Source organism: Myotis daubentonii, chromosome 2 (genome assembly GCF_963259705.1).
Source record: "Myotis daubentonii chromosome 2, mMyoDau2.1, whole genome shotgun sequence".
Lineage (NCBI taxonomy): Eukaryota > Metazoa > Chordata > Mammalia > Chiroptera > Vespertilionidae > Myotis > Myotis daubentonii.
This window is the reverse complement of record NC_081841.1, coordinates 123,884,491-123,910,729: the sequence shown is the minus strand read 5'-3', so window position 1 is coordinate 123,910,729 and position 26,239 is coordinate 123,884,491. Positions and strand designations below refer to the sequence as shown.

The 26,239-nt window shown below is 36.7% G+C and overlaps 2 protein-coding genes across 4 annotated transcripts in view; one reads left to right on the top strand and one right to left on the bottom strand.

Annotated features, from left to right (window-relative positions):
* SACS (sacsin molecular chaperone) overlaps positions 1-14,431 on the top strand; it is a 55,939-nt gene extending 41,508 nt beyond the window's left edge. For both annotated transcript variants that reach the window (XM_059684452.1, XM_059684451.1), the window contains one exon: positions 1,570-14,431. In XM_059684452.1, the coding sequence (XP_059540435.1) occupies positions 1,570-13,127 (11,558 nt within the window). In that variant the 3' untranslated portion in view covers positions 13,128-14,431. The remainder of the gene's footprint in view (positions 1-1,569) is intronic.
* Positions 14,432-16,432: 2,001 nt separating this feature from the next.
* Positions 16,433-26,239, bottom strand: part of SGCG (sarcoglycan gamma) — a 168,139-nt gene continuing 158,332 nt past the window's right edge. The window contains exons 6-7 of one of the 2 annotated variants that reach the window (XM_059684450.1): positions 19,889-20,012; positions 16,433-17,537 (exon numbers count right to left, since the gene is read on the bottom strand). In XM_059684450.1, the coding sequence (XP_059540433.1) occupies positions 17,364-17,537; positions 19,889-20,012 (298 nt within the window). In that variant the 3' untranslated portion in view covers positions 16,433-17,363. The remainder of the gene's footprint in view (positions 17,538-19,888; positions 20,013-26,239) is intronic. The other variant, XM_059684449.1, reaches the window with a different exon arrangement.

Genomic DNA, 26,239 nt, shown 5'->3' with positions numbered 1-26,239 from the left:
TTAATATTATATAATGTTTCTGAAGGTAGGTATGTCTTTTATAAATTGTCAAATTTCATGCATGGATTTTGGATAGAATTATTTTAAAAATGCATTATTTGGCAATTATTAACCTAGAACATAGTGTAGTGAATATTTAATTTTTTATTTTGTTTTCTGAGTGTTGTGAACTTTAATTTTTAACTCATTTTTGTATCTTTGGTGTTATATCTTTACATTTCTTATGATTTGGATATTCTATTTTGTTAATTCAGTAAGCATTTGTTTAAAACATTGTTGTTAAAAATTAATTATAAAAATTATATTTTAATGGGTCTTATCAATCAAGGAGACTATATTAATCAAATTCCTGATAAAATTTTATTTCTCAAATATTACTACTTGATTTACCCTAAATTATACAATGTAGAAACTGAAAATATTCAGAATTTGGGTATTTATAGATTTCAAAAGTTATAAAACTGTGCCCTTGCTTAAACTTCCATGGCAGTAATTTTAAAATGTCTATTGCAACATGAAAGATAATTTTTTGGACAAAGGTAAAGTCATCTTCCTGATGTGTAAGCCTGTGAAATAAGGGTGTTAAAATATACTGATATACAGAAATTTCAAGGCGCTTGAACTGTGCCCTCTTTTATATCTTTTTTCAAAATTAGTCTTTCAAGAGTCTAGAAATTATATGTACACAGGGAGAAAATGATGTTAGTTTTCCATAGGATTGAATTTAAGATATTTCTTATTTCCCTATTTAGGCAAATACATACCTATAGGTATATAGTGTTATTTCAAAATTTTGTTCCTACTGGTAATATATACTCTGAAACACAAAATACACTTAGAAATAAAGTGTTAATTTCTAGACCAGTGGTTAAAGTTACATGCTCCTTACTTGGGCATGTAAATATAGAAGTCTTGAGACCTAGAACCTCATCCTTATCCTTTTCCCAGATGAGAGCATGCAAGTCCCAGAAAGCTTAAGTGACACGTGTGATTGAAAGAAAACTAAGTTTCCTTGCTGTCTCTGCTTCAGAGAGTGTTGGTCTTACTTCATTACAACATTTGTGTTCTTACTTCAGGCCCTTCTTGTTATCTAGTGCAGCCATGTGGCTCCTGCAGACATGAAAAAAAGAAATACATGTTGTGGTTGCTTATAAATTACGTATCTACCCCTAAATAAAATGGTACTTACTTAAATTTTATCCACTTTTCTTTGGTACTTTTATTTATGAAAAATAACCACAAAAAATTCTTATCCACATTGATCCCATTTGTAGAACATTATAGGATAATTTTTAAAACACACGTAAATACATTTTACATATTTATTTAAAATAAGCACTTTCCAGACAGAATTATTTATCTCTTAGGTTATTATAAATATGGATTTATGGGTAGAATTTCTGTTATTTAAAAATTATATTAGTCCAGTTATGCTGAATTTTTGCATTTTTACAATATACTTAAAACTCTCAAAATGACTGTCTAGCACTGTCTAATCTGCAGGAATAGAAAGCTAAATAAGTTATAGTAGAATTGCATATTTATAACATGTCTGTATATGATTTACAGGAAGACCATGTACTCAGCTGCAGCTTCTAAATCCAGAACGATTTGCACGTCTAATCAAAGAAGTAATGAATACATTCTGGCCTGGCAGAGAGTTGATCGTTCAATGGTATCCATTTGATGAAGACAAAAATCATCCATCTGTTTCATGGCTTAAAATGGTTTGGAGGAATCTCTATATACATTTTTCAGAGGATTTGACTTTATTTGATGAGATGCCACTCATCCCCAGAACTACACTAGAAGAAGGTCAGACATGTGTGGAACTCATTAGACTCAGGATTCCATCATTAGTCATTTTAGATGATGAATCTGAAGCACAACTTCCGGAATTTTTAGCTGACATTGTACAGAAACTTGGAGGGATTGTCCTTAAGAAATTAGATGCCTTCATGAAACATCCACTTGTTAAAAATTACATTCATTCACCATTACCAAGTGCTGTTTTGCAGATAATGGAGAAGATGCCATTGCAAAAATTGTGTAATCAAATAGCTTCATTACTTCCGACACACAAAGATGCCCTGAGGAAGTTCCTAGCCACTTTAACTGATAGCAGTGAAAAGGAAAAAAGAATAATTCAGGAATTGGCAATATTTAAACAAATTAACAATTCATCTGGTCAGGGAATTTCCTCTTATACAAAACTGAAAGGTTGTAAAGTCTTGCACCATACTGCCAAACTTCCTCCAGATCTGCGACTCTCTATTTCAGTAATAGACAGCAATGATGAAGCTACTATTCGCTTGGCAAACATGTTGAAAATAGAGACGTTAAAGACCTCTAGCTGCTTAAAGCTTGTTTTAAAAGATATTGAAAATGGATTTTATTCACATGTAGAGATAACACACCTTATGTTATGGATCCTTGAGAATCTGTCCTCTCTTAAAAATGAGAATCCAAATGTACTTGATTGGTTAATGCCATTAAAATTCATCCAGATTTCACAGGAAAGAATGGTATCAGCCAGTGAACTCTTTGATCCTGATATAGAAGTACTAAAGGATCTCTTTTATAGTGAAGAAGAAACTTGCTTCCCACCTTCAGTTTTCACTTCACCAGATATTCTTCACTCTTTAAGACAGATTGGTTTAAAAAACGAAGCCAGTCTCAAAGAGAAAGATGTTGTACAAGTGGCAAAAAAAATTGAAGCCTTACAGGTCAGTGCTTGTCCAAATCAGGAAGTTCTCACAAAGAAAGCCAAAACACTCTTACTGGTTTTAAATAAGAATCATACATTGTTGCAGTCATCTGAAGGAATGATGACACTGAAGAAAATAAAATGGGTTCCAGCTTGCAAGAAAAGGCCTCCAAATTATCCAGGTTCTTTAGTATGGAAAGGGGATATCTGTAGTCTTTGTGCACCACCAGATATGTGTGATGCAGCCCATGCAATTCTAGTTGGCTCAGCACTTCCTCTTGTTGAAAGTATCCATGTGAACTTGGAAAAAGCTCTAGGTATCTTCACAAAACCTAGCATTAGTGCAGTCTTGAAACACTTTAAAATTGTTGTTGAGTGGTATACTTCGAAAACTTTTAGTGATGAAGACTACTACCAGTTCCAACATATTTTGCTTGAAATTTATGGATTCATGCATGATCATTTAAATGAAGGGAAAGATGCTTTCAGAGCCTTAAAATTTCCCTGGGTTTGGACTGGCAAAAAATTTTGTCCCCTCGCCCAAGCTGTGATAAAACCATTTCATGATCTTGATCTTCAGCCTTATTTGCATAATGTGCCCAAAACCATGGCAAAATTCCACCAACTGTTTAAGGTCTGTGGTTCAATAGAGGAGCTAACATCAGATCATATATCCATGGTTATTCAGAAGGTATATCTCAAAAGTGATCAAGATCTCAGTGAACAAGAAAGCAAACAAAATCTTCATCTTATGTTGAATATTATCAGATGGCTATATAGCAATCAGATTCCAGTAAGCCCGAACACACCAGTTCCTATACATCATAACAGAAATCCTTCTAAACTAATCATGAAGTCAATTCATGAATGCTGTTATTGTGACATCAAAGTTGATGATCTTAATGACTTATTGGAAGATTCAGTGGAACCAATCATTTTGGTACATGAGGACATACCCATGAAAACTGCAGAATGGCTGAAAGTTCCATGCCTTAGTACAAGATTGATCAATCCTGAAAACATGGGATTTGAACAGTCTGGACAAAGAGAACCACTTACTGTAAGAATTAAAAATATTTTGGAAGAATACCCTTCAGTGTCAGATATTTTTAAAGAACTACTTCAAAATGCTGATGATGCAAATGCAACAGAATGCAGTTTCATGATTGATATGAGAAGAAATATGGATATTAGAGAGAATCTTCTGGACCCAGGGATGGCAGCGTGTCATGGGCCTGCTTTGTGGTCATTCAATAATTCTGAATTCTCTGATTCAGATTTTGTTAACATAACTAGGTTAGGGGAATCTTTAAAAAGAGGAGAAGTAGACAAAGTTGGTAAATTTGGTCTTGGATTTAATTCTGTGTACCATATTACTGACATTCCTATCATTATGAGTCGAGAATTCATGATAATGTTTGATCCAAACATAAACCATATCAGTAAACACATTAAAGACAGATCTAATCCTGGGATCAAAATTAATTGGAGTAAACAACAGAAAAGACTTAGGAAGTTTCCTAATCAGTTCAAACCATTTATAGATGTTTTTGGCTGTCAGTTACCCTTGACTGTAGAAACACCTTACAGCTACAGTGGAACTCTTTTCCGACTGTCCTTTAGAACTCAGCAGGAAGCAAAAGTTAGTGAAGTTAGTAATACCTGTTATAATACAGCAGATATTTACTCTCTTGTGGATGAGTTTAGTCTGTGTGGACACAGGCTTATCATTTTCACTCAGAGTGTAAACTCAATGTATTTGAAGTACTTGAAAATTGAGGAAAGCAATCCCAGCTTAGCACAAGATACAATAATAATTAAAAAAAAAATCTGCTCTTCCAAAGCATTGAATACACCTATCTTAAGTGTTTTAAAAGAAGCTGCTGAGCTTATGAAAACTTGCAGTGGCAGTAATAAAAAGCCGCCTACTGATGCACCAAAGTCATCTTGCATTCTTCAGATCACAGTTGAAGAATTTCACCATGTGTTCAGAAGGATTGCTGATTTACATTCACCACTTTTTAGAGGTCCAGATGATGACCCAGCTGCTCTCTTTGAAATGGCTAAATCTGGCCAATCAAAAAAGCAATCAGATGAGTTGTCACAAAAAACAGTAGAGTGCACCACGTGGCTTATATGTACCTGCATGGATACAGGAGAGGCTCTGAAGTTTTCCCTGAATGAAAGTGGAAGAAGACTAGGACTGGTTCCTTGTGGTGCAGTAGGAGTTCTGTTGTCTGAAGTCCAGGACCAGAAATGGGCTGTGAAACCACACGTTGGAGAGGTGTTTTGCTATTTGCCTTTACGAATAAAAACAGGATTGCCAATTCACATCAATGGGTGCTTTGCTGTAACTTCCAATAGAAAAGAAATCTGGAAGACAGATACAAAAGGACGATGGAATACCACCTTCATGAGACATGTTATTGTGAAAGCTTACTTAGAGGCACTCAGTGTCCTACGTGACCTGGCCACCAGTGGGGAGTTAATGGACTATACTTACTATGCAGTGTGGCCTGATCCTGATTTAGTTCATGATGATTTTTCTGTAATTTGTCAAGGATTTTATGAAGATATAGCTCATGGAAAAGGGAAAGAATTGACCAGAGTCTTCTCTGATGGATCTATGTGGGTTTCCATGAAGAATGTGAGATTTCTAGATGACTCAATACTTAAAAGAAGAGATGTTGGTCCAGCAGCCTTCAAGATATTTTTAAAATACCTCAAGAAGACTGGGTCAAAAAACCTTTGTGCTGTTGAACTTCCTTCTTCAGTAAAATTAGGATTTGAAGAAGCTGGCTGCAAACAGATACTGCTTGAGAATACATTTTCAGAGAAACAGTTTTTTTCAGAAGTATTTTTTCCAAATATTCAAGAAATTGAAGCAGAACTCAGAGATCCTTTAATGAATTTTGTTTTAAATGAAAAAATTGATGAATTCTCAGGAATTCTTCGTGTTACTCCATGTATTCCTTGCTCTTTAGAGGGACATCCTTTGGTTTTACCATCAAGATTAATTCATCCTGAAGGACGAGTTGCAAAGTTATTTGATACTAAAGATGGACGATTTCCTTATGGTTCTACTCAGGATTATCTTAATCCTATTATTTTGATTAAGCTAGTTCAGTTAGGTATGGCAAAAGATGATATTTTATGGGATGACATGCTAGAACGTACAGAGTCAGTAACTGAAATCAATAAAAGTGATCATGCTGCTGCTTGTCTAAGAAGTAGTATCCTATTAAGTCTTATTGATGAAAAACTGAAAATAAGGGATCCTAGAGCAAAGGACTTTGCTGCAAAGTATCAAACAATTCCCTTCCTTCCATTTCTAACAAAACCAGCAGGTTTTTCTTTGGACTGGAAAGGTAACAGTTTTAAGCCTGAAACCATGTTTGCAGCAACTGACCTTTACACCGCTGAGCATCAAGATATAGTTTGTCTTTTGCAGCCAATTCTAAATGAAAACTCACATTCCTTCAGAGGTTGTGGTTCGGTGCCATTGGCTGTTAAGGAGTTTTTGGGATTACTGAGGAAGCCAACAGTTGATCTGGTTGTAAACCAATTGAAAGAAGTTGCAAAATCAGTTAATGATGGAATTACATTATACCAGGAGAATATCACCAATGCTTGCTATAAATATCTTCATGAAGCAATGATGCAAAATGAAATCACTAAGTTATCAATTGTTGAAAAGTTAAAAACCTTTAGCTTCATTCTAGTTGAGAATGCATATGTTGACTCAGAAAAAGTTTCTTTTCATTTGAATTTTGAAGCAGCACCTTACCTTTATCAGTTGCCTAATAAATATAAAAATAATTTCCGTGAACTTTTTGAAAGTGTGGGTGTAAGGCAGTCATTTACTGTTGAAGATTTTGCCCTTGTTTTGGAATCTATTGATCAAAAAAGGGGAACAAAGCAAATAACAGAAGAGACTTTTCAGCTTTGCCGGCGAATAATTAGTGAAGGAATATGGAGTGTCATTAGAGAAAAGAAACAAGAATTTTGTGAGAAAAATTATGGCAAAATATTATTGCCAGATACTAATCTTAAACTTCTTCCTGCTAAATCTTTATGCTACAATGATTGTCCCTGGATAAAAGTAAAGGATACCACTGTAAAATATTGTCATGCTGATATACCCAGGGAAGTAGCTGTAAAACTAGGAGCAGTACCAAAACGGCATAAAGCCTTAGAAAGATATGCATCCAACATCTGTTTTACAACACTTGGCTCAGAATTTGGACAGAAAGAAAAACTCACTAGCAGAATTAAGAGTATCCTTAATGCTTATCCTTCAGAAAAGGAGATGTTGAAAGAACTTCTTCAAAATGCTGATGATGCAAAGGCCACAGAAATCTGTTTTGTGTTTGATCCTAGACAGCATCCAGTAGATAGAATATTTGATGATAAGTGGGCCCCATTGCAGGGGCCAGCACTTTGTGTGTATAACAACCAACCTTTTACAGACGATGATGTGAGAGGAATTCAGAATCTTGGAAAAGGCACCAAAGAAGGAAATCCTTATAAAACTGGACAGTATGGAATAGGATTCAATTCTGTGTATCATATTACAGACTGTCCTTCTTTTATTTCTGGCAATGATATCCTGTGTATTTTTGATCCTCATGCCAGATACGCACCAGGAGCTACATCCATTAGTCCTGGACGTATGTTTAGAGATTTGGATGCAGATTTTAGGACACAGTTCTCAGATGTTCTGGATCTTTATTTGGGAACCCACTTTAAACTGGATAATTGCACAATGTTTAGATTTCCTCTTCGTAATGCAGAAATGGCAAAAATTTCAGAAATTTCTTCAGTTCCATCATCAGATAGAATGGTCCAGAATCTTTTAGACAAATTGCGATCAGATGGGGCAGAACTTTTAATGTTTCTTAATCACATGGAAAAAATTTCTATTTGTGAAATAGATAAAACTACTGGAGCTCTAAATGTTCTGTATTCCGTAAAGGGCAAAATCACTGATGGAGACAGATTGAAAAGGAAACAATTTCATGCATCTGTAATTGACAGTGTTACTAAAAAGAGGCAGCTCAAAGACATACCAGTTCAACAGATCACCTATACAATGGATACTGAGGACTCTGAAGGAAATCTTACTACATGGCTAATTTGTAATAGATCAGGTTTTTCAAGTATGGAAAAAGTATCTAAGAGTGTTATATCAGCTCACAAGAACCAAGATATTACCCTCTTCCCTCGTGGTGGAGTAGCTGCCTGCATTACTCACAACTATAAAAAACCCCACAGGGCCTTCTGTTTTTTGCCCCTCTCTTTAGAGACGGGATTACCATTTCATATGAATGGTCACTTCGCTCTAGATTCAGCCAGAAGAAATCTGTGGCGTGATGATAATGGAGTTGGTGTTCGAAGTGACTGGAATAACAGCTTAATGACAGCATTAATAGCTCCTGCATATGTTGAATTACTAATCCAGTTAAAAAAGCGATATTTCCCTGGTTCTGATCCAACATTATCAGTTTTACAGAACACGCCTATTCATGTTGTAAAGGACACTTTAAAGAAGTTTTTATCATTTTTCCCAGTTAACAGGCTTGATCTACAACCAGATTTATATTGTCTAGTGAAAGCACTTTATAGTTGCATTCATGAAGATATGAAACGTCTTTTACCTGTTGTACGGGCTCCAAATATTGATGGCTCTGATTTGCATTCTGCAGTTATAATTACTTGGATTAATATGTCTACTTCAAATAAAACTAGACCATTTTTTGACAATTTACTGCAGGATGAATTACAACACCTTAAAAATGCAGATTATAATATCACAACACGGAAAACAGTAGCAGAAAATGTCTATAGACTGAAGCACCTACTTTTAGAAATTGGTTTCAATTTGGTTTACAACTGTGATGAAACAGCTAATCTGTTCCACTGTCTTGTAGATGCAGATATTCCTGTTAGTTATGTAACTCCTGCTGATGTTAGGTCTTTTTTAATGACATTTTCCTCTCCTGATACTAATTGCCATATTGGGAAGCTGCCTTGTCGACTCCAGCAGACTAACCTAAAACTTTTTCATAGTTTAAAACTTTTAGTTGATTATTGTTTTAAGGATGCAGAAGAAAATGAGATGGAAGTGGAGGGACTTCCCCTTCTCATTACACTGGACAGTGTTTTGCAAACTTTTGATGCAAAACGACCGAAGTTTCTAACAACATACCATGAATTGATTCCATCACGCAAAGATTTGTTCATGAATACATTATATTTGAAATACGGTAATATTTTATTGAACTGTAAAGTTGCGAAAGTGTTTGACATTTCCAGCTTTGCTGATTTGTTATCCTCTGTATTGCCTCGTGAATATAAGACCAAAAATTGTACAAAGTGGAAAGATAATTTTGCAAGCGAGTCCTGGCTTAAGAATGCATGGCATTTTATCAGTGAATCTGTAAATGTGAAAGAAGAACAAGAAGAAACAAAACCAACATTTGACATTGTTGTTGATATCCTAAAAGACTGGGCATTGCTTCCAGGAACAAAGTTTACTGTTTCAGCCAATCAGCTTGTAGTTCCTGAAGGGGATGTTCTGCTTCCTCTAAGCCTCATGCATATTGCAGTTTTTCCAAATGCCCAAAGTGATAAAGTCTTTCATGCTCTCATGAAAGCTGGCTGTATTCAGCTTGCCTTGAACAAAATATGTTCAAAAGATAGTACATTTGTTCCTCTGTTGTCATGTCACACAGCAAACATAGAGAGCCCCACAAGCATTTTGAGGGCTGTACATTATATGGTTCAAACTTCAACATTTAGAGCTGAAAAATTAGTAGAAAATGACTTTGAAGCACTTTTGATGTATTTCAACTGTAATTTGAGTCACTTGATGTCCCAAGATGATGTAAAAATTTTAAAGTCACTTCCATGCTACAAATCCATCAGTGGTCGCTACATGAGCATTGCAAAATTTGGAACATGCTATGTACTTACAAAAAGTATTCCTTCAGCTGAAGTGGAAAAGTGGACACAATCATCATCATCTGCATTTCTTGAAGAAAAAATACACTTAAAAGAACTATATGAGGTGCTTGGTTGTGTACCTGTAGACGATTTAGAGGTATATTTGAAACACCTATTACCAAGAATTGAAAATCTCTCATATGATGCAAAATTAGAACATTTGATCTATCTTAAGAATAGATTATCAAATATTGAGGAATTGTCAGAGATCAAAGAACAACTTTTTGAAAAACTGGAAAGTTTATTGATAATCTATGATGCTAACAGTCGATTAAAGCAAGCAAAACATTTCTATGATAGAACTGTGAGGGTTTTTGAAGTTATGCTTCCAGAAAATTTGTTTATTCCTAAGGACTTCTTTAAAAAATTGGAACAACTTATAAAACCCAAAAATCAAGTTGCATTTATGACCTCCTGGGTGGAATTCTTAAGAAACATTGGACTAAAATACATGCTTTCTCAGCAGCAGTTATTACAGTTTGCTAAGGAAATCTCAGTGAGAGCTAATACAGAAAACTGGTCTAAAGAAACTTTGCAAAATACAGTTGATATACTTCTCCATCATATATTCCAAGAACGAATAGACTTGTTATCTGGAAATTTTTTGAAAGAACTGTCTTTAATACCATTCTTATGTCCTGAGCGGGCCCCTGCTGAATTCATTAGATTTCATCCTCAATATCAAGAGGTAAATGGAACACTTCCTCTTATAAAGTTCAGTGGAGCACAAGTGAATCCAAAATTCAAACAATGTGATGTACTTCAGTTGTTATGGACATCCTGCCCTATTCTTCCAGAGAAAGCCACACCTTTGAGTATCAAAGAACAAGAAGGTAGTGACCTTGGTCCTCAAGAACAGCTTGAACAAGTCTTGAGTATGCTTAATGTTAACTTGGACCCCCCTCTTGATAAGGTCATTAATAACTGCAGAAACATATGCAACATTACAACTTTGGATGAAGAAATGGTTAAAACGAGAGCAAAGGTCTTAAGGAGCATATATGAATTTCTCAGTACAGAAAAAAGGGAGTTTCGTTTTCAGCTGCGGGGGATTGCTTTTGTGATGGTAGAAGATGGTTGGAAACTTCTGAAGCCTGAAGAGGTGGTGATAAATCTAGAATATGAATCTGATTTTAAACCTTATTTGTACAAACTACCTTTAGAACTTGGTACCTTTCATCAGTTGTTCAAACATTTAGGTACTGAAGATATTATTTCAACTAAGCAATATGTTGAAGTGTTGAGCCGCATATTCAAAAGTTCTGAAGGAAAACAATTAGATCCTAATGAAATGCGTACAGTTAAAAGAGTAGTCTCTGGCTTGTTCAAGAGTCTACAAAATGATTCAGTAAAGGTGAGGAGTGATCTTGAGAATGTACGCGACCTTGCACTTTACCTTCCAAGCCAGGATGGTAGATTGGTCAAGTCCAGCATCTTAGTGTTTGACGATGCGCCACATTACAAAAGTAGAATCCAGGGGAATATTGGTGTGCAAATGTTGGTTGATCTTAGCCAGTGCTATTTAGGGAAAGACCACGGATTTCATACTAAGTTGATAATGCTTTTTCCTCAAAAACTCAGACCTCGTTTATTGAGCAGTATTCTTGAAGAGCAGTTAGATGAGGAGACCCCCAAAGTTTGTCAGTTTGGAGCCTTGTGTTCTCTTCAAGGAAGACTGCAGTTACTCTTGTCTTCTGAACAATTCATTACAGGACTAATTAGAATTATGAAGCATGAAAATGATAATGCATTCCTGGCCAATGAAGAAAAAGCCATAAGACTTTGCAAAGCTCTAAGAGAAGGATTGAAAGTGTCCTGTTTTGAAAAGCTTCAAACAACATTAAGAGTTAAAGGTTTTAATCCTATTCCCCACAGTAAAAGTGAAACATTTGCTTTTTTGAAGAGATTTGGTAATGCTGTCATCCTGCTCTACATACAACATTCAGACAGTAAAGACATTAATTTCCTATTAGCATTAGCTATGACGCTTAAATCAGCCACTGACAATTTGATTTCTGATACTTCATATTTAATTGCTATGCTAGGATGCAATGATATTTATAGAATCAGTGAGAAACTTGACAGTTTAGGAGTAAAATATGACTCTTCAGAACCATCAAAACTTGAACTTCCAATGCCGGGCACTCCAATACCTGCTGAAATTCATTATACTTTGCTTATGGATCCAATGAATGTTTTCTACCCAGGAGAATATGTTGGGTACCTTGTTGATGCTGAAGGTGGTGATATCTATGGATCATACCAGCCAACATACACATATGCAATTATTGTACAAGAAGTTGAAAGAGAAGATGCTGACAATTCTAGTTTTCTAGGAAAGATCTATCAGATTGATATTGGTTATAGTGAATATAAAATAGTTAGCTCTCTTGATCTGTATAAGTTTTCAAGGCCTGAGGAAAGCTCTCAAAGCAGAGACAGTGCCCCTTCTACACCAACCAGCCCTACAGAGTTCCTAGCACCTGGTGTACGAAACATTCCTCCTCTTTTCTCTGGAAAAGAAAGCCATAAGATCTCATCTTCAAAACATCATTCTCCCAAAAAGCTTAAGGTAAATTCTTTACCAGAGATTTTAAAAGAAGTGACAACAGTGGTGGAGCAAGCTTGGAAGCTTCCAGAATCTGAAAGAAAAAAGATTATTAGACGGTTATATTTGAAATGGCACCCTGACAAAAATCCAGAGAATCATGACATTGCTAATGAAGTTTTTAAACATTTGCAGAATGAAATTAACAGATTAGAGAAACAGGCTTTTCTAGATCAAAATACAGACAGAGCCTCAAGGCGGACATTTTCAACCTCAGCAGCCCGATTTCAGTCAGACAAGTACTCGTTTCAAAGATTTTATACTTCATGGAATCAAGAAGCAACAAGCCATAAATCTGAAAGGCAACAACAAAATAAAGAAAAATGCCCACCCTCAGCTGGACAGACTTACTCTCAACGGTTCTTTGTTCCTCCAACTTTCAAGTCAGTTGGTAATCCAGTTGAAGCACGTAGGTGGTTGAGACAAGCCAGAGCAAATTTTTCAGCTGCCAGGAATGACCTTCATAAAAATGCCAATGAATGGGTATGCTTTAAATGTTACCTTTCTACTAAATTAGCTTTGATTGCTGCTGACTATGCTGTGAGGGGGAAGTCTGATAAAGATGTAAAGCCAACTGCACTTGCACAAAAAATAGAGGAATATAGTCAGCAACTTGAAGGACTGACAAATGATGTCCACACATTAGAAGCTTACGGTGTAGACAGTTTAAAAACAAGATATCCTGACTTGCTTCCTTTCCCACAGATTCCAAATGACAGGTTTACTTCTGAGGTTGCTATGAGGGTGATGGAATGTACTGCCTGTATCATAATAAAACTTGAAAATTTTATACAACAAAAGGTGTGAAAGTATTTAAGAAAAAAAGTAGAGCTAGATCTTGAATGTATTGTAACACAAATATGAATTGCTGTCCTTCCTGACTTCATTGCCACTTATTTAGGAATTGTAGATTGCGAAGAATTTTGGAGTTCTTGTGAATATCAATATCAATAGAAGATCTTTACAGAATCTAAAAGAAAATTATTTTGAAGATGGTGGTGAACTGAAAAATTGCTAGATGTATTTGAATGACTAGGATGGCACCATTTTGAACTGCACTTTATATCATCAAAGCTTAGCAGTTTGTTAGAGAAGAATATGTCTCTGTTTAGGGTGAATTTTATGTTTTTAACATGGTATTTTTGAAGGGGCTAATGAAACACTGGAATATCATTGCTTTAAACAAATAAGGGGAATTAAGTCTTGGAATTTTACCCTCTATTTAAATGGATCATCTTGGATGTGCTGTTTGATTATCAGCTGGATCTGATTATGAATTTGTTGCAATTTTACGTCCTAAATACTCAGTACATTTAAAAAAAATGGTACCATATTTTAATCCTGAATATTACTTGACTTAGAATAGGCAGATAGTACTTCTAGGGTGCACTGTGAGTGCACATTGCATCTTTATTCTAAAAGTTTTTTACACCTAATGTTTACAGGTTTCCTCTTTCATGAAGATAGCATATGGAAAACTAAAATTGTGGCAGTTCTTATCACCAGATGTTATATTGCTTCCAAGAACTGCTTACCAAAACAACATTTATCAACTGATAGAACATTTGCTTTAAGTTTGTACATATTTTCCACAAGTGTCATAATTTATATAGTGTGGTTGAGCAGGATGCAATCCTTTGTTGTCTAAAGGTGCTGCAGTTAAAAAAAAATCTTTTGTCTTTCAACATGGCACTTGGTGGAGCCTTTTGGATTTTACTTTGGAAAACATTGAAAAAAAATGTATTGTGACAATATCCAGTAGTTTATAAAAGAGGAATTATCAGCTTGTATTTTTCCCATGAGTGATTCTGAACTGACAACTAAATTATGTTTGAATGTCCTACCATAGGTATTTACTTAACATATTTCTTTTGAAGAATGTAAAAGAAAGGTAATGATAATTAGTTTAAATACATGTGCAGGCTATAAATGATGCTAAATATAATATTTTATGCAATTAAAGACTTATGGAACAATAAAACTTTTTTACTTTTATTGGTAATAAGGAATGCACCTCCATGATTCTATTGTTTCTGAATGTGAAGCCCTGTAATTATTTCTGCTGTTATATTAAGTGCCATAATTTTAATAAAGCAAATATACATATGAAATCATTGTAACTGGTATTTTCTGAGAAATAGTTCATTGAAAATCAAACAATATTTCTCTATATTAAGTTTTGATATGTGTATTGTATATATGAGTTTATAGTAAATATTACAATTAAATTTCCCTATATTTTTATAATGGAATTTTAATAGGTTTCTTTTTGTATGATTGAACATAAAGTACTAGGTTTATTAGGTTCTTATTGATTAAAGAGTTCATTTTACATTTTAGGAAATAAGATTAGTTGATATATATGGTATATACAGGTGGGGCAAAAGTAAGTTACAGTTGTGAATATGTGAAAGTTTATTCTGTATTATTATTTATTGTATTATTTTCCATAAAAACAACTATAAACCTACTTTTGCCCCACCTATATATTTATGGATTTGGAAATACTTTAAATATGATTCTTCTGTAGGTAGTGGCTGAATTGATATTTTCCTTGTCTCAGGAGAGGGCTTCATGTTTGAGGCTAATTCACACTTGAGCCCTACCTAGCAGGTAGGAAATGTTCATCTTTATATCTGAGATTCAAGTCTTCAAAGTTAGTCAGAGCAGTGCTGAGAGTTCTGTCTTCTAGGACTACACAAATTCTGGATCTTCAGCTTTCTGGGCATTTTTAAAGAAGTACTTGCTACTTTGGAACTCAGTTTCAGCACTTAGACTGTATTTTATTGTTTGGGGGTATTAAAACTTACATAGGAAACCTTGTCTGGCCTTTATGAGAGTTGATCCAGTTGGAGTTTTTGAGGGATTCTTTTTTTAGACTTTATTTTAAAAGAAATATTTTTTATCGTTGATAGTATTACAGATATCTGCCATTCTACACCCCCTCTTCACCCCCGCTCCCAGCCCCTACCCACCCCTCAATGTCTTCACTAATCTATTGCCCATGTCCATGTAGGCTTTCTTTTTAAAAAAATTACAGGTTCAGCTCTAACATGTGTGGCTCAGTTGGTTGGGTGTCCCGTGCACCAAAAGGTTGCCAGTTTGATTCCTAGTTAGCAAACATGCCTGACTTGTGGGCTCAATCCCTGGTAGGGAGTATATAGGAGGCAGCTGAAAGATGTTTTGCTCTCACATCTGTATTTCTCTTCCTCTCCTCTTTAAAATTCAATTAAAAAAATTTAAAGTTACAGGTTCACAATCCTTTGTATAAAACCCTTGGATTCAAACCCTTGGATTCAAATCCTTGGATTGGGTTTTAGGAAGTTTTTAATGAAGCATTCTCATCAGAGTTGATGTTTTTGCAGTGAAATCAATGACTATTCACATTGAATTGAATACATAGATCAGATAAATATCCTCATCTAAATTTAGGTCAGGTTTTGCTACTGACATATTTGGGAAATTTTCATTTTGGGGAGCATTTTAGAATTTGAAATTCAAGGCAAGAAATTTGGAGCCTGAACTAATCATCTTATGCTTTTTCTTTCTTTTCCCCTGTTATGCTTTTTGTATTAAAAGGAAAATGGAAACTCAGCGGTATGTAGAGTAGCTGCTCCTGAGTAGCACGCAGTCTAGAACGGTTGGAACAGGCTCCTGCACTTGAGCAGGTCCTGCCAGGTTAGAGAGGGATGAAAGTTTCCTGGGCAGAAGGGCTGAATTGTTCATAGCCTCCATGAGAAAACTAGTGAACACCTGCGCAGTCCAATTAGTTGAAACACCAAGCTGGAGGGGGAGCAGGGCATGGTGAGAGCCCAGGAATGATGTTGGTAAAATGTTCAAATTGTGTTTAATAAAATAAAGTTGTTCCCAGGTCTGATTGGGGGTGGGTTGTACTTCTATCTGTACAAGTTTGCTGTACTTTTTTTTAGATGTCAAGAATAAAATTTGTAGTGCTGGTAAAAATAAAAAATAGAAAAGATTTTAATTAGTCATGTATTAATCAGGGTTTACAACCAATTGATACTAAATATTATTTTACAAACCAAGAGTCTGATTTTATGAAGTTATATCTAGTCTTTTATCTATTGTGTATAGGTAAATACACAGGATGGACAGTTATGAGTCCTACCACCTACTAGCTGTTTAATCTTGGTGGATGACAAAACACATCTGGACTTTAGTTCTTTCATTTGTCAAAAGAGTATTATCCCATCTACACATTTATGTAGATTGGTATTTTGGATGGAATGAAACAACATATAAAAGTTCTTCCACGTGAAAACAGCTGTTCAAAAGTAGGGTCACAGTTTAATTTCCAGTAGATATTGTATGACCTTGTGACTTCTTATACCTGAACCATTTTTTATCACCAGTAACTTGGGGAAAATAATACCTACCTCAAAGAGTTGTGAGGATTAAAGAAAGTAAGATGCTCAAACTGTGAAGTTTGGGGGGGGGGGGAAATGTAGGTTGATTTTTATTGCTCATTGACTATAAAGAAAGCATGATTAATTTTGTATATTTATTCCTTTGACTACATATTGAAAATCAGATCAACCTTAAAGTCCATTTAAAATATGAACATTTTCTTGTGAAACTTGACATACTTTGCATTAAAATGAATAGAGAACTCACAGGTTTGAGTGATATAATGAAAACACATCATAGAACTTTGGGTCATCTTAGTATTGACTAATGCTACTTTTAGGGGGAGTTAGCCACAATTGAACATCATAAATTAATTCCACACAGCAATTCACTATTTCATTGTAGATTGACATGTACAAGAAAGGAAAAGAAAATTCACAAGGTTCTGATGAAATCAATCTAGTAGAATAAACTTTCTTTTGTTATTTCTTTGGCTTTTGCATCTACCACCCACACACCATTCATCTGAACCCTTTCATTGACACAGTTTTCTTTTGTCCTACTTCCATCCACCACCTCAGTTTTCCAGGGTGTCAAGTTGCTCTAAGAGTGAAGGCTTGAAGTCTCTAAAGTTCACTGAAACAAGGCAGATTATCCATGGAAGATATGGGTAGTTTAGGAACAGATGTGACTGTTTTCGTGGCATGTGGTACTTGTGCCAGCCACAGACAGGTAAAGCTTCCCATCTGGACACATACAAATTTCATAGAGTCTTTGTGAGCTGCCAACAGGACCCCAAGTCCCCTGAACCAACTTGGGTAAACATACAGTTTCAGAATCAAGCACAAGCTGTTTGGGAGAAAATGAGAGATTAATTGGTAAAGGAGGAATGAACATGATAAGATAAAATGCATATTCTCAAAATGTTCTAAACAAATTAGTTTTTCTCAGCATAGAAAATGAAATAAGCACCTGCTTTTACTTGTTATAATTATCTGAATCTTTTATAGCCTATTTCTCTTTTACATTCAGGCAAAGTGTTAATAATTCCTTCAATTTGAAGTCATTTTTATTTTTACCCATTGTGCCAGTTGAACTAGGAAAATTTATAATGCTACACTCACAAAAATGCCTTTCAGAATTACCTGACAAAAGTAAAAATAGAATTCTTTTGCTGATTCACATTTATCTTGTGATCCACTTTGACGTTATGTTAAATCATCTCGTCACTATTAGGATAAATTACAAGCCACAGAAATAGATTAATCTAAATAATTTTTACCTGTGAATGTTGGCGTTTCCCCTGATTTTATTTTCTGTGAAAGGCAATTACATTTATCCTATTAGCTAGCAACCATTTCCCTAACTTTAAACATATTTGAAACTCCTGCCTTCTATTAGATGCAGAAAAGCAGTAGATAGTGATAAAAGCCAACTAAAATAAAATAAAAGCTACTGAATTTTATGTTCCTATTACAGTTAAACTGAAATGCAAACAAATGGTTATCGGTGGAGATTTGGAAATGTTTTTTGATAACTGAAGGCAATAAGTATTGTCGCACTGAGCTGCAAACCGTACCTATTCCTTCTTAGAAGGAATTAAAGCATGTTATGGGTAGGCATAATGATCTTTTTTGCCAACAAAGTTAGATCCTTTATTTTATGTGGCTCTCATCCCTGAAACTCCAATCTTTTAATAAATTGATGTTTTCAGGCGTCCTTCCGCCCAGGACACTGACCGCTGCCATGTGAAGCAGCGGGTGAAACAGTATTAGTGGCATTACAGGAAAAGCTTTACCCTTATGGTCTGGGACTCCTAGAATAAAAGGAATAAAATGGATATTTTTGAAAAAAGCAGAACCTATTTAATAGGTTATTGCCCAGTGCTTTGGGTTCTGTGGGTACTTGCTTTTTCCCATATGTGTTTGATTATTTTTAGCTTGTCTGCTTTTCCTCTCTCCTTTTTTTATGGATAATTGGTCAATTTTTTTCTAATTATTTTTTTCCAGCAAACTCTAGTCACTGGTAGTTCATGTACCGCTTCATTGCTCATCTTCTTATGCTTTTGTGGGACAATATTTTGTAGGAGGCCACACATTGCTTCACTCTGAACTGGCCCCCAGTAATAAGGGAGGGGAACTTTATGAGTCAGACTGCTAAAATTGACACATAATTCATGCGGGGAAAAGTCATGTTATTTAAAAATTACAGTCCATATAAATTTTTTACAGTTAATGCATTTTAAGAATGTAGTGACATTATGAATTAGTAATAAGATTCCAAATGTCTTGATTTCCATTTTTGCATTTATCTCTTAATGGTATCATAACTTTTTAAAGTTAAAACTTGCAGGAGCTTTGCCAGAGGACTTTTAAATTCCTTCACTGGCTGTCAGCCGGATCCTGTCTACATTAATGAGCTGCCTCTCCTGGCCTCCATTTGTTGCCTCAACTACACCTTCCTCTTAATATTAAATTACATAATTTCAAAATGTTGCCACCTATATTACCATATTGGTGTCTAATAACCCTATGACATAGTTAAGCAAATATTATTTCCCCTATTTGACAAATGAGAACATAGGGCCCAGTGAACCCTGTTATCTTTCCTGAATTCAAATAGGTAATCCGTGAATTGACCTAGCACTAGAACAATCCAGGTTGAGTGGCAGGTGCTCCATTGCCTTGCTATAACTGTGGCCTCTATCAGTAATGTTTTATTTCTGGACTTGAAGTTCCAGATTTTATCCTTATTGTAATTTACTTTTAAAGATCATATTTTCATTTAAACATAATTTGGCATAAGAAAGCCCAGTGCTATAAGCGGTAACAGATAATGGTTGTCACTTACAGGTACCTTCCAGTGACCATATTGAGAGAAATTGAATCACTAGAAAATGGAAAGTTGATATTCTCTGTAAACTCTGAAAGTCTGTAGTATTTTTTCAAAGCTGAAAATGACAAGAGACTTGATGGCACAAATACCAGTCAAAGAAAGCTGTCTGGATTCAATATGGAATTATTTTAAACTTTCTTAGACCTTCTTTCAATGCTAAATTAACATTTGCCTTTGTTTCACATTTTCTACTCTATGCTTTTTGTAACATTTCTTTATAAACTACCATAAATTTAAGATACTGATACCTTACGGACATGAGTATTGTCAAGACATGCAGTAGGAGCTTGATCAATTGAACTCACCATTCCATCATTACTATGAAAAATGATGTCCATTTGAGAAAGGGCCTTGATTTTCCCAGCATGAGCTTGAATATGAACACCCTTTGGGGCATCCATGCTTAGACTTCGTGTGGGAGATTCTAATCTGAAATGAGAGAGAGAAACCAAGGAAAAATAGTATTTAAAAAAGCCACCCCAAGAATGCCTCAATGAACAGTGTAGCACAGAAAATATGATCAATAAGATATATAGTATCCTCACATCATTCTTGAATGCTAATAAAATGTACATTATTTAAAAATCCAGAGATAATGTGTAGTAAAGAAATTCACTTCCTATCAGTGAGAGTCTATTGAAATAGTATCCTCTAAAAACAGATAAAACAGTAGAGAGCCCTAACCCTATGCAGTGGCTTCAGACGACATGGTTAAGCAGTCTGCCACTGCACACCAGAAGAAAATGCTATTTGTGAATAACTTTGTAAAATTATTTTTTTAGTTAAAACACAAACTTTTCTGGAAAAATAGACAAATTTAAGGGCAACATGTGCATCTGCTACATATTCAAAAACTAGAATGTAAGTTAGGCATTCAGATTTCGGTTGCTTTTTTAAAAATTTAGGAAAGTTACAGCGCAGATACAAAGATTTCTTTTGGAAAAATACATGAAATGATGGAGTTAATACACAGGATGGAGAATGACCTCAGCTGGCTTTACAGTATACTCATAAAATTTATCAGAATCTCTCTGTGATTAAGTCAAACATAATACAGAAATTCTAGGAATATATGTACCAGAAAAAAATCTCTTATTTTTCTCTGCCTGGAAAACACTGAATTTCCACCTTATGGCACAATGTGATTACTTGAAAGATTTTTCAATTGCTCCAACCCAACTCCAAAGTTTAAAAGGCTGTTTGATTGACATGTTTAAAGATCTATGAGAGGAATAACCGAATAGAAAAGGATCTGCATCCTCCGGGAGAGTAAGATTAGAGTGCAGGTGGGTCAGAGAGAAAAAGGGAAGTGATGAAGAAGAGAGAAGTACCATGTTAAGGAATTTGCATGTGAATTGACTGAATATTTATTTGACAGAGTTTTTAAATCAGATGGTTGCTGTCTTCAATTGGCAAGTTTTTTGTCTATCACTATTTGCAATAGTAAACAAAGTTTCGTTTTCTTGTATACATCTCAATATGTGAAATTTTATCTGTTACACATGTTAAAAGTTTAGCTTGAGCATGAGAAAACACTTAGAGATAATTATGGAATTTATTGGTCTAATTATGTTGGGTTTAGGTCATGGGCAAACACTGGTATTTCTAGATAAGCTTGGTCAAGCTCAGCAAATTTCAACCAGTGTGCCACAATAATTTTTAAAACATGCAATACCTCACTAATTAGTCAGGACACTGACCTCTTTTCCCTCTGATTGTCAAATAAAATAATAACAACAGCCAATACAACAATAGTCATCCTTTGTGAATGAATCAAAATTATACCTTTTTTTTGTCAGATTAGCAAAAAATATTTGTTGGTGGGCTGCAGAAGTTTAATAATTAGTTTATGTGAGCCATGAGATGAAAAAGTTTGAAAATCATTGATCTAGCTGGTTGCCCATTTTTACTATTTTGACCTTTGAAAATTGCATACTTATTTCCTGCCTGAATTGATAGAAAGGAGGGGAAGAGGAAGGGAAGGAAGAAGACATGTAAGCAACCTGTAAAGGTCTGGTCCATTTCAGGCAAACCATTTGTGAACTGGAATACCCTAGTAAAGGTGAATCTGTTTAAAATATCTGTTGTCAACAAAATTGACTCAATAGGGACAATTACTCATTTTTAACCAGATCATAAAATGGTGCTTCTAGAAGAGCAGATTTCTTCTTCTTTGCCATCATTTCTAGCCTTGAAGATGAAATATTTCAGTTTAGCACAACTTAAGACTCATTAGTCAAAGAACATATATGCATAGCCCATGAACACAGACAACAGTGTGGTGATGGCCAGAGAGAGGGGGCGGTGGAGTTGAATGGAGGTGGGTAAAGGGGAGAAAGTGAGGGACATCTATAATAGTGTCAAGAATTTTTTTAAAAGACTCATTTTTACCAGAGTCTGTGATTAAAATGCTCTGAAGTATACATCTCTATAAACACATTGAAGAGGAATCAGATATTTTAATAATTTAACTTAATAATTTAATGTTTTCTTTTTGTTATGTTTTAGTTTGCTAGTTATATCTACCTTTTTCATCAAATATGTGAATATATAAACATTTTTCAATGACTTATATAAAGAGAAAAAGTTTTGAGCACTTACAGAAAGCAATGCAAATAAACAAATATATACACATATACACAAAATACATATCGTAAAAGCACAATTAAGATAATTTGGTTGCTAAAGCAGATGAGTTTTCAGTTGTATTCCTTTTAAAATGAAGAAAACAGAATTCATTAACTTCACAAAGATATGCACATATTTATTAAAGTATAGCTGGTGTGCAAGATTCTATTAATTTTAGGTGTACAACAGTTGCCATTTCAATCTTAAGATGTGCTCACCACACAGCAATGGTGGTGGGAGCCTCTTCTGCCTCCTCAGCAGCACTAAGGATGTCTGACTGCAGCTTAGGTCTGCTCCCCACTGGAAATTGGACATCCCCCGAGGGCTGCCGAGCTGCCAGAGGGATGTCTGACTGCCAGCTCATGCCCAATCCCTCAGGGAGCAGGCCTAAGCCAGCAGGTGGTCATCCCCTGAGGGGTCCCAGACTGTGAGAGGGCACAGGTCGGGCTGAGGGACACCCCCCCCCCGAGTGCACAAATTTTTGTGCACCGGGCCTCTAGTTGACTATATTCGCTTTCACCTTCTATACCTATCACTCTACCACCCTGTCTGGCAACCATCAGTTTGTTCTTTGTTTCTAAGTCTGTTGTTTGTTCTTTAATAGAATACATTTATATAAAATAAAATTCTTTTTTTTCAATTACACTTGACAACCAATATTATTTTGTTTTAGTTTCTGGTGTACAGCATAGTGGTTAGACAATCGTAAACTTTACAAAGTGACCCCTTACCCCCTGATATTTTAAGTACCCACCTGGCATGATACATAGTTATTACAATATCATTGACTGCTAGAGGTCCGGTGCATGGAATTTCTGCACCGGGGGTGGAGAGGGGGGAAGAGGTGTCCCTCAGCCCAGCCTGCACCCTCACCAATCTGGGACCCTCGAGGGATGTCTGACTGCCCGGACATCCCTCTCACAATCCAGGACTGCTGGCTCCCAACCGCTCGCCTGCCTGCCTGCCTGCCTGATTGCCCCTAACCGCTTCTGACTGCCAGCCTGATCACCCCTAACCACTCCCCTGCCAGCTTGATCGACACCTAACTGCTCCCCTGCCAACCTGATTGCCCCTAACTGCCTTCCCCTGCAGGCCTGGTCACCCCTAACTGCCCTCCCCTGCAGGTCTGATCACCTGCAACTCCCCACCCTTGCAGGCCTGGTCCTCCCCAACTGCCCTCCCCTGCTGGTCTGATCTCCCGCAACTCCCCACCCCTGCCGGCCATCTTGTGGCGTTCATTTTGTGTCCACATGGGGTGGCCATCTTTGACAACATGGGAGCGGCCATCTTGTGTGTTGGAGTGATGGATTTGCATATTACCTCTTTATTATATAGGATGTTCCCTATGGGTACTTTACATCCCTGTGACTGTTTTGTGACTACCAATTTGTAATTCTTAATCCCTTCACCTTTCTCATTCAGTCCCCCAACACCATCCCCTTCCAGCAACCATCAGTCTGATTTATTTCAGTATCTATGAGTCTGTTTCTATTTTGTCTCTTTATTTATTTTGCTCTTTATTTATTTATTTTTTAAATATATTTTTATTGATTTCAGAGAGGAAGGAAGAGGGAGAGAGAGATAGAAATATTAATGATAAGAGAGAATCATTGATTGGCTGCCTTCTGCACACCCCACTGGGGATCAATCCAGGCATGTGCCCTTGTCTGGAATTGAACCTGGGACCCTTCAGTCTGCAAGGTGGCACTCTATCCACTGAGCCAAACCATCTTGGGCTATTTTGCTCTTTAGATTTCACATAAAAGTGAAATCATATGGCATTAATATTTCCTGATTTATTTTACTTTGGCTGTTCCATTTTTAATTTTTTTGAGGAAACTCCATACTGCTTTTGACAGTGGCTGCACCAATTTGCATTCCCACCAACAACAGTGCACAAGGATGCTGGAAGCCGGTCCATCCTTGCTGCTTGACACAGTCGCTGCAGGGAAGAAACATCTGCACAGCTTATGTTTCAAGGGACCTGGCGTATATGGCATATGTTTGCTCCCCCTCTTAGCGCTATGTGTTTTAAACAGGACCACCTCCCCAAGAAAGGTTGTTTCCCCAGGTTAGGGATTAACAGGACTTAGGAAGAGAATAAATCAGTAAATCCCCCTAGTGTTACAGAAGTACCATGTACTACTTATGAAGAACTTGGACTAAAACTGTTGGCAATAAATTTGGGACTTGTTGGGCCCACATCCCCAGGGGTCTGTCCACCAGGGAAAGCACCAAAGCCTATACCCCTGGAGATCCACCGACACAGGGAAGTCCCAGGGAAGGCAAGCAGCGAGGCTGGGAGGACATAATCTTTACTGGGTAGGATAATCTCCTTCAGTCACTTCCTTGTAGCTTATCAGTAGAGCAGTGACCTTGGAATAGCCCTTATAATGGAACACAGAGATTAACCTAGACAGGATTAAACTCAAAAGAACTAGATTAACAAATGCCCTAACCTTTGGAATAGAATGGATAGGATTAAAATCAACTGGTAAAAATACAGATGTAACAAGAGAATAAAGACAGAACCTAGCTAGAGAACCTGGCAGGAGAACCTGGCAAGAGAACCTAGCTATGCTGATCAACTGAACGCTGCCTCTATGTCCTTCATTCTTTGCCGACTCTGTCCACACCTTTGGGAACCCCTGGACCTGCTGGGGCTGGACCCCAACACAAGGATTTCCTTTTCTCCTCATCCTCACCAGCACTTGTTGTTTGTTGATTTATTGATGGTGGCCATTTTAACAGGTGTGAAGTGATACTTCATTGCAGTTTTAATTTGCATCTCTTTTATGTTTAGTTATGCTGAGCATTTTTTCATATGTCTCTTGGCCATTTGTATGGCCACTTTGGAGAAGTGTCTATTTAGGTCCTTTGCCCATTTTTTAATTAGAAGAATTAACATCATTCAAATGTCTATACTCATATAGGCAGACGCGTCCCAGGTTGTGTCCCGGAGCAAATGGAGTGAGCAGCTGAAACTAGTAAAACCCACCCCCAATTGGTGAAATTGCTCAGCTGGTGAGACGGTTTGCAGCCGGGAAGGGCAGAACTCCCCTGGAAAGGTAAAAAAACAAAAACCAGGGATTTGGGCAGGAAAGTTTGCCAGACCTCTGAGCCCAAAGGGTCGGAGGGAGACCGCATGGCAGACAGCCGCGTCCCCAGGGACAGGCACAGCCCCTGACGGGGGAAAGGAGATCTGCGGGATTCCTGGCGCTGCCAGGGGATTTGAGAACTGGGTTCTGTGACCACGGAGGACTGAGCCTAAAGGGGGCAGCCTGAAGAGCTGACCTGACCATGCAGTGCCAGTAAGAGAGGAGCTTACAGAACCTAAGCCTTCCCCGTTTCCACGGCCGGCATTTGTTTGTTTGTTCTCACCGAATCCTGTTCATGGGACATTTCGGATACAGACACTCACCGGTGCTGAAGAGAGGGAGAGGGTGCGGAGGAGTGGAATCTGGGGAGAGACTGAGGAGAGAAGGGGGGCCAGGAGAGGTGGCAGCGAATTGAGTGTTGAGTGCTGAGACACCCCTTAGCCCAGGACTGGGGCAGCCATTCTCACCAGAGAGTGAGACTCCTCCCCCCAGCCCCCAGGCAAGGAGCACAGCCACACCCAGATTCCACCCTGAACAAGATCAAGGATTAAAATAATCTGATCAGTCCCTGGGAGTTAACAGGGTCTGGCCTATAGAAGGATTTTCAATGCCATATAGCCTCAGAGGCCAACCCCAGAACACTGCCACCCAGAGGCTGAGCCACAAACTGACTCTTTGCTAAACACAAAATAAGGCAGTCTGAGAAACAAATAAGGCCTGCTTTGAAATAAGGACTGTGGTTTACAACACAGAGGAACAGTGTATCACAGGGAAACTCAACACTCTCCTGAATACCTGGCAGGACTAAAGGTGAGCCAGACTGAAGAATAGAAGAACCGAAGGACCTTCACTACTGCAATTTTTTTTTCTTTTTTCACCTTTTAACTAAGAAACCAATTTTTTTTCTTTTATTTTCTTCTTTTTTCTTCT